At 35.8% G+C, this 10,008-nt stretch overlaps 1 protein-coding gene across 1 annotated transcript; it reads right to left on the reverse strand.

Moving 5' to 3' along the window:
* Positions 1–250: 250 nt before the first annotated feature.
* LOC121377221 (uncharacterized protein DDB_G0287625-like) lies at positions 251–4,993 on the reverse strand. Its single transcript, XM_041505129.1, has 4 exons — positions 4,825–4,993; positions 1,932–1,965; positions 674–1,248; positions 251–618 (listed from the first exon to the last, which is right to left on the reverse strand). The coding sequence occupies exons 1-4, from the start codon at positions 4,991–4,993 to the stop codon at positions 251–253; spliced, it is 1,146 nt and encodes a 381-aa protein (XP_041361063.1).
* Between the last annotated feature and the right edge of the window lie 5,015 nt (positions 4,994–10,008).

A 10,008-nucleotide genomic window follows, 5' to 3' on the forward strand; every position in this document is an offset into this window, starting at 1 on the left:
CAAGGGATCTTTTATTTGCGCTTCCCACAGGCAGGATAGCACAAACCATGGCCTTTGTTGAACCAGTTATGGATCATTGGTCGGTGCAAGTGGTTGACACCTACCCATTGAGACTTGCGGAGCATTCACTCAGGGTTTGGAGTCGGTATCTGGATTAAAAATCCCATGCCTCGACTGGGATCCGAACCCAGTACCTACCAGCCTGTAGACCGATGGCCTGCCACGACGCCACCGAGGCCGGTGTGTAAAATTACAGATACATACCTTCAAAATTTGTCCAATTCATTTGACAGTACGCGAGAGCTTCATTGACAATTTTCAAATCTTTTGTCAAATTGCTAACATTTTCATTGGCGTTTCTCTGATCTTCATTCAAACTGGTGATATTTTCACTGGCGTTTTTCAGATCTTCAGTCAAACCGGTGATATTTTCATTGGCTTTGTTGAGATCTTCAATACAACTGGTGATATTTTCATTGGCGTTTTTCAGATCTTCAGCCAGACTTGTAATATTTTTATTGGCGTTGTTGAGATCTTCAGTCAAACTGGTGATATTTTCATTGGCGTTGTTGAGATCTTCAGTCAAACTGGTGATATTTTCATTGGCGTTGTTGAGATCTTCAGTCAAACTGGTGATATTTTCATTGGCGTTTTTTTAGATCTTCAGTCAAACTGGTGATATTTTCATTGGCGTTTTTCAGATCTTCAGTCAAACCGGTGATATTTTCCTTGGCGTTGTTGAGATTTTCAGTACAACTGGTGATATTTTCGTTAGCGTTTTTCAGATCTTCAGCCAGACTTGTGATATTTTCCTTGGCGTTGTTGAGATTTTCAATACAACTAGTGATATTTTCATTGGCGTTGTTCAGATCTTCGGCCAAACTGGTGATATTTTCAGTCAGACTGATGATATTGTCATTAGACTTGCTCAGATCGTCAGTCAATCTGTTGATATATTTAGTCAAACTGGTGATATTTTCATTGGCTTTGTGCAGATCGTCAGCCACACTGATGATATTTTTTGTCAAAATGATGGTATTGTTATTGGCGTTGTTCACATTTCCAGTCAGACTGTTGATATTTTCATTAGCGTTGTTCAGATCTTCAGTCAAACTTGTGATATTTTCATTAGCGTTGTTCAAATCTTCAGTTAAACTGATGATAGTGTTCTTACTGTGCTTCAGTGCTTCATTGCAGGTTATGTAAGCTTGAGTTAAGTGTATGGCCTTTCCCTCACAAGCCCGAAGCCTAAAATAAAGCATAAACAAAATACCCTAAATATAATATTAGCGAACATCTACGGGATGCAGCAGATGACGATTTGATTGCCCAATCGTGGTTAGTACATATAGTTTAGTAGGAAGGTGGGGTCCCCATGCACCCCCATTATATATTTTTCTAACTTACACTTTGGTAAACCACAGGGTGTCTAGCAAACGAATTTTGATGTTCCCAACAGGAAATATTGTTTAGTGGGGCCTTTTGGCGGCCATCTTGGACGCCATATTAGATTATTGATAAAAATTGTTAATTGGCATAATTTTTTAAGCAGACATCATACAGAGACAAATGATACAATTTTTCTGCATAATTGTGGCATGAGGAATTGATTGAGAGTGATTTAAATAATATAGATGCATTAAAAGTGAAAAACAAATGTGAAAAAGTCACTTTAATTTGCACTAAAAATAGTTTTGCATATATGCCAAAGTACAGAATTCACATTAAATCTGGAATCAACTAAAATTCATAGCAATTGGAATAAAATAACATAAAATGAGTTCAATAAAAGGAACTATGCTTAGATATCATTATTGTGTGCAAAAGAATAAGCTACAGAAGTAGTAAGCAATGCCACTTAGTCCGTGTCGCTGCTGAAAATCTAGTCATCGTCATAAAGAAAAGTATCATAATGAATCTCATTGTCTCACTCGTCCTCATTCTCCTCCTCGTGAAGAGTTTTCTCTAATAAGTCAATGAGGGAAGGTGGAAGGATAGGGCCACATGATCACACTGGCTTCAAGATACCTTCCTCCGTTCTTTCAAATCCTTGTCCAGGATCATAGGGCTTGGGACGGATTTATGAAAAAGGCCTTATTTAAGGCCTTAGGAGCATTTTTGGGTAAAAATGGGGAACCAAACTTTTTAACATAATTTGGGTATGCTGAATCCATATCTGTCGGTTCCCAAGCTGGATTTTGAGTCCTTCATCTTCAGAATGGTAAAATAAAAATGGCCGCCATATGGTTACTAAAATAGAATAATGTAATGTTTCGGCATTTGAACGAGTAAAGTTATGATATTATTAGATATTATATTTATGTGATGTTTCATTGAAAATTTCAAGGTGGCCTCCATATTTTTACTAAATCCCAAAATATAACATTTAAGCTGTTAATTGAGGTACCTTTGTTACAATGGTGATTATTTTATGTCAAAAATTGTTATTTTGATATTTCTCTGATGTTTTCAATTATTAAGAGTACGAAAATTCCAAGATGGCCGCTAGACAAAATATCTTAAAAGGTCACGTTTCATGGAAGTACTGGGTAAAAGTGAATAACACAGCTTTTTAAGACAATTTGAACATAATTCTGATTCCAAAAATCATGCTTACTAAGCTGAATTTTCAGTTCTTGACATTTCAAACCCCCCTCACACCCACCAAAAAAATGCCCGCCAAATGATAAACGTGCAATGGCAAATTTACATCATAATTTTGTAATCTTTTTGTAATCTTGTAAATATAGATGTGGAAAAATAAACAGTTATATTTGAATGGTTAGCCTATATATTTGATTTAAGTATTTGTATATGTGCATTGCAATAAAGATATTTCAATTATAAAATACACATGTACATTGTTATCTGAATGATTTAAATTAATACCAATTTGAAAGACTTGCTTTAAATTATATCCTGTTTTACATCAAAGTTGTAGTACAATTAAAATAACTAAATGTTGGTGAGTGGTATATGGAAATGGTTTCTATTCTGTTACTCTTCACTTGAGTCCAGCGTGATGACATTTGTGACCTACACATCCACTCATTTAGTGTCATGTACTTCATGCGTTATAGTCATTACAACTATGCAAGATGGGGTCCTATTTATCTGGCAGCAATGTACCAGCTTCCTACATATGTGCCCTCAGCTTTCAAAGATGGTAATTGTGTTAAGTGTGCTGTCCGTAGATTCAATCAGGTGGATCCCGATCAAGCACAGGAGTGGCTAAATTGCACTGGCAAGAAATGGGGTGGAGTTGTCGGTATAACATAGACAACGTCAGCTCTGTGTAGGTGGACCATTTCTTACAACATGCGATCTCAAATAGCAACTTAAACATATTTAATGTACGAATTATCTCCTGGTCACACTCTTCATCACAATGAGGGTACAACAGCAAGACAAACACGGGACAACGAAGATGAGTAATTATTGGTCGATACATTCCAAAGATTCAGTGTGTTTTCCAATGATGCACAGTCTGCTTCACTCCAAAATTTTCCGACGAAAGATGTAGCAACTGCAGCTACCAAGAAGTCATTACTTGCTGCCAAACCGTTCGGCCAAAAACAACTTGACACATTTGTGACTGAGCCACGATGTAAGCCAATAGTCTCCATTCATCATCCACTGCTTAAAAATAATGTAGCTACATTTGCATCGTTGTATACTATAGTCAAGGACAGTAAAGAAAAAGACAAAACAACTATCTTGAAAGCAGACAGAAATGTCCTTCAGTGACTCATCACTGCATATGAAGCTGGGCGACCTGTTGATATGCCCACTATACTGAAACACGAGCTTATGCCAGTACCTCTAGCACTTGCTGAAATGAATAACACACTTCGCACTGGAAACAAGTCAGTACTAGCTGATATATTAACAGAAGGTATTGAATGCCTCGAAACAATTAATCTTCAAGATAAAAGTATCATGCCTTATTCTAGATGGGCAAGTACTACTTGTTGGAATTGGAAAACCTCCTAATGCAGTGACTTTTGGTGACCTAGCAAACATATGTATCCGGGCAGTACTGCAAAGTGGTACCAGTTATCAAAGAGTGGATGCCATTTTGATAGATATTGGGAAGAGTCTATCAAGTCCAACTCTAGAGTACGACGCAAAAAGAATGCTCAACCAATCACACGTGCTGTAGAGGACCGTGATGTACCCCTACTGGTCAAATTGCATGGCTTTACAAGAGAACAAGGCCGATCTTGCCAAATTCTTGTCTGATGAAGTGCTTGCTAACGCACAGTATCATAGAGAAATTGTTGTTGCTGGCGGATTTGTAGTTGGACAAGAAGTTCAATCGTCAAACATCACAACCGATTTAGCTTCCCTGAGGGTTGCACCCGAAGAGGCCGATACTAGGTTGGTGTTGCATACTATCCAGAGCCGATTAAATACGGTTGTATCATCAAGAGATACGGATGTCCTTTTGCTGTTGGTTTTCCATTTCCCCCGTGTACAGTGCAGGAGCCTCTGGATGATGATGTCAGGCACGTAAACACAAAAGAGATATATACCCATCGAAAAAGTATTCAACAACTTGTCAACAAATTCAGCAACATCACTGCTTCCTTTCCATATGCTTACCGGATGCGACACGACTTCTTACATATCAAATCACACGAAGCGGTCATCATGGAAGGTCTTCGAAGCGGACCATCACTTACTCAGAGGCTTAGGAGTAGGTGAACTCACAGATGCCATCAGAAAATCAACAGACAAATTTGTGTGCAGAATATACAGTGTAAATCAAACCGACTCAGTTGATGCAGCACGACATGTTTTGTTCTCCAAGGTCACGAGTACTATGTAGTTGAGCCAGCTTTTCAATGGCAAAGTCCTTGACCTCACAGAGTGGTGTGAAATCTAGATACTGAATGCCATTAACATGTAAAATACAGTATACAGAAGGACGCTTCCGCAATTCTTCTGACCCATCACCATCACCACTCTTGCGTTTCTTTGACTTCGGCATGATTATTCACCACCATGCTGTGATTGTTAGTTGATTATTAGTTACCCACACCAGTTATAGCTAATTACTCAGTAAAGCATTCCTAAAGTAAAGAATTTTTTATTGCATTAGTAAATAAGCATTTGGATCATGCAGTAAAATGAAACAATTTGGGACAAATCTGTTAGTGTTGAGAAGTTTGTCAGTGGTATGTATAGGTAAACTAACTGTTTTCTAAAGTGTGCTCTTAATAAACTGCTATGATCAGTCAATTCATCTCTGTTCCGAGGACAGCGTTCTTTAACCTTACCTAGATATACACAGGTTGGTGTGGAGTATGACTATTATCATATCCATTCTGTATGAATAGTAGATGTCTTTCACTTTACCTATATATACACAGGTTGCAGTGTGGTGAGTTCATTTCCATTCCGCGTGTGTGTGTGTGTATATGTGTGTGTGTATATATATATATATATATATATATATATATATATATATATATATATATATATATATATATATATATATATATATATATGAAATACCGAACACAATCGTGCTAATTAGAACAAATCCCTCCCATGTGCAAACCACGTGATCTGTGTACGTGCGCGTTCAGGACGTGAAACATTGATGTGTGATCTATAAAAGTTTAGGGTTTCCGATTACTGGTCCTCGTTATTTTGGATACTGCACAACATTAAATACGTGCCGCGAGTGGGTGAAGCATAACGAAATAACACCATTGGTCGTTTACGAGTAAGCGCGTACAGGTCGGCCATAGCAAGGACGTTCCATGTATCCCCAAGCACTAGGGGTGAGACAATTAATCGATGTTACCAAAAACCGCAGTTTTAGGCCCACGGTTTGGAGCACCGTTTCCCAATTTACGAACCGCGGTTCATTTAGATTTTTTTATTTTTTTAAATGGTACATGTGTAAACGTTTCAGCACCTTTCTGGTAATTCCAATGACCCGTAAAGTATTTCGGCCAATCACAGCATTCGATTGCCTTAAACCTGACATGTTTACATGGGCGATAGGTGCCGTTTGGATCCTGCACAGAACCTCGAATTTCTTGCTAGGACCGTAAATTGTAACCTCCCAAAATAGGGACTGACCTCAGTGATTAATCCGCCGAGAGAATAAACATTTTAAGTATGTTTCGTCTCAGTAGTCAAAATTTTGAAAAGTAAAGACGTGTTAACTTCAAGAATTATAAAATGGTTCCCAATTTTCGTCATATTAATTTAAAACGATTCAGTATCCCTAATTTCCGTAAGTTTTTGTCAGGACGAAATCGTCTGTAGTTACACAACTACAATGTACGCAAACTACTTTGGACATTTTTCTTTTTCTTTTTTTAAATAAATCTTTGCAGTTTGTTTTGTCACTTTCAGTACGAGCAAAAAAGCTAAATAAAAATAATAAGTAGTTAAATAATTCACTATTATATAGTATGTGCATGTACTGGTGCTTGCTTATTTTATTATTATTTTTAATCGGTGATAGCTTTTATGTAACTTGTGTTCAGTTAAATAATCAACAGTAGTCCTATATATATTATGTATTTGTGCTTATATCGAGAAAATCCAAACTTTAAAAACTTACTTCTCATCAAAGATTTGACATTATCAAAATAAGAATAAACATTACAGAAATATGTCTTGGCATATATCTTTCTTTCAGACTTCTCTAATGTGTACATAACACCCATATATTATGTACTCCAGAATGCATCTAAAAACAACTAACTTTAAAACAAAATACAGGAACCCCTAGCAGAAACATATATTTATTACCCATATGGGCAGTGAGATGCGAGTGAATATATTTTAGGGAACGATAGAAGCTATCTTTGCCTGCTGACGTCATGACGTTAGTTTGGTGACGTCATTGGTTTCCTCGACTGTCAAGTCTCTTGTTGGTGAGATTTTACAAACAACAGTGAATGTTCCTGAAGATTCCTTTTGATTCCATTGTTTTTCTTTCGTGACATCATCAGTTTCCTCAGACTTTCACGTCTTGTATATTATATAGTTTGTGTCATGTAAGAAATTTAAATTTTAATTTTCTAAACTATTTACGCTATGGGTAATACATACAATAACCCACTCGATACTCGGAAATACGGATTATCTGTCCCTCGTGGAATTAACTTATAATACACATGAAGTAGAACATAACATTTCGTTTAATCAAATACAAAGATTAGCATGGTACAGATACAGATTAGTTTTATTAATAGTCTTACCAAATCCAGTTCTTGTCCATCTGTGTTGGTTCTGTGAATGAAACATATATATAGATCAACAGTTTAAAAGCTAAGTGTATATATTTGCTTACCGCCTCCACTTGGTATTCAACAAGAGTGGTGCATTTAATTTTCTCTGAAAAATGTTTTAGTCAACTAGCTGCATATCGTCATACCCCAGTTTTTAATAATAGTTTGGTATGCAAGAACTTTATACAATCAACTACTGGCATAATAATGACTAGTCTACATCCCAGTTTAATTAGGTATTTTCATGTTTAGAACATAAATAAATAAATACATAGAAATCTACAAATACAGTGTAATATAGCTTTTACCACAAACCTGTGTGATTATGGCAGAAAACCAGTTATCAGACCAACATTTAAAAATGAATCCACGATAGTCACATGACATCCTATCTAATATTAAAAAACCCATAAATTATTAGTTGACATGATTGGAACCTATTCCACCGATTAGCATTATATTTGGCAGGCCGCGACCTCAACCACTCGTTCATTGGGGGATCCACAAGAAAAATGGAATCCCAGTTAACTGTATGGTAAGAATGTGTGCTGTCAAGCACTCGGTTTGAAACTAGTGTAACAGTCAGTTCTGGGTTAGTGCTACTGTCCTTTACTGTTTTACTTTGCTATTTATTCGATGTTGTGTTTCTTGTCGTCTCCTAGATTCATAAACAATACCGTTCGCATGAATTTGCACCCTTACAAATTTCAGCTGCAATATCCACAAATACATTTGTTTTGTATATTTGATAACTGTGAAGTATAATTCTCTTAAAATGGGAAAAGTGACAAAATTATCCGAAACTACCGAAGGTCCTCAACTACCGTACAAAATGTACATATACTTCTTTGTATAATTCCATTTTATAATTACTGTTTTATAATGGGCGTCTGGATTGGTTAAAATGCTATCATGTGATCTAAATAACCAACGTTTATTCTTCCATGAACATGAAAACTGCACGTTTTCGGTAAACAAATAAAAACAGAATGTTATTACCGGAACTACTTTTTAGCAATTACGTCAACAACGCAATCCACCAGGATTCCATCGTTTCTATATTTATCCCAATATCGTCTGCACTGTGAGTGACAGTGACAAACTGACAGAGGATAATTACAATGTCGGATGACAGACACGGACGTTTTGGTAGAGACTTTACATTACGCCACCGCAATGCAGGCTTTAAACGACTCTGGTTTTGAACGAAGACACATAATGTATATGACAGGCTGCAAAAACGAAGATTCTATTAGAAGTTATAGCAGAGAATGCTCAACAAATCAAAAGAGAAACATGAGCGCAGCTCTGTCACATTTGACGAAAATACCAAATCGACAACTTACACGCGCGAAAACACATACGCCTTCGTGCGCAATTACGCGACGTGTCCTTTCCGAGGATAATATCACACAATCACAAACTTCTTCTGAAATCCACACACAGTAACACTGAAACCACTTTATCGCTTCCAAGTCATTTTTCACATTCAATTTTCACTAATGCAACTTTTGACAACTGCAATTTTAACATAGTAATTGATAAATCTTGTAAATAATTTGACGCTCTCCCTTATGTTAATTAGTTCAAAATTCACACTCTAACGCTTTATACCAAATCTTCCATTTAAGTATATAGATCGATCAATTATTAATGAATTATCAGTTGATACTTAAAAAAGAAAACTGTTTGCGTTATCAGTAGATGTTCAGTTATTTAAAATTTTATAACTTTTTATCCACATTTGATTCAAAAATTATAAATGTATAAAACCGTATGTAAATCCTTGTAATGAATAGGAGATTTTTGGCGAAAAAAAACTAATGTAACTTTCTAAAGGAAACTTATTTGTGTATTGATACAGTTGTAAATCAATGTGGAATAGAATTCGACTGGGGGTTTTATTGTATTTTTACTAAAGAAATCCCACCAATTTTAAAAACCTGATATCTATTTTCCTTACTTCCGATATTCAATGAAAAGGCTTGTAGTAAGTAAAATTATGACATAACGTCACTGACTTAGGAGCAAAGCAAAGGCAAATTTATTATTATTGTAGTCTGTATTTTGAACATACTTTCTTGTACAGGATACACTAAAAAAAACTATTTCCGTTTGCTGTTAATTTGTGTTGCAAAACGTATGCATATGAATGAAATTTACATTTCTGAAGTGGTGTTTTAACCCCATACTGAATTATTTCGAGGAATGGAATTTACATTTCTGAAGTGGCGTTTTAACCTCATATTGAATTATTTCGAGGAATGGATTAAGTTTGACCAAGAACTACGTTGATGGGGTAGGTCTACAAATTTATAACTTTTACTAGACCTAACATATTTTCACTTATTGTTTTAATAAAAACATAAAATAATATTCATTTACGAAATGGTAAGCATTATTTTCGTGCGTATTTAAAAATGTTGCGATATTTTAAAATAGTTAATGTTTAAAATTGTGTTTACAAAATCGATAGTCATTCCATTTTGTCTTCTTTATCAAGTACATTGTCCTAAAAGATATGTTCTAAACACAAATGGCGTACTTCAGATTGTGATACAATTATGTCTGCTGAACTTGCCATTTTGGGAACACAGTCTAGAATAGCAGGCAATAAGACACATGATCGAATTGACTGTTGCGATCGATCATGGACCGGACCTTACTCTAAAAATATTCGTTTGGTATGGGATGGAATTTGTAACTGCCCTTGTATTCATTTTAAGTCATTCACATTAGGAAGTAAAGT

This window comes from Gigantopelta aegis, chromosome 7 (assembly GCF_016097555.1).
Source record: "Gigantopelta aegis isolate Gae_Host chromosome 7, Gae_host_genome, whole genome shotgun sequence".
NCBI lineage: Eukaryota > Metazoa > Mollusca > Gastropoda > Neomphalida > Peltospiridae > Gigantopelta > Gigantopelta aegis.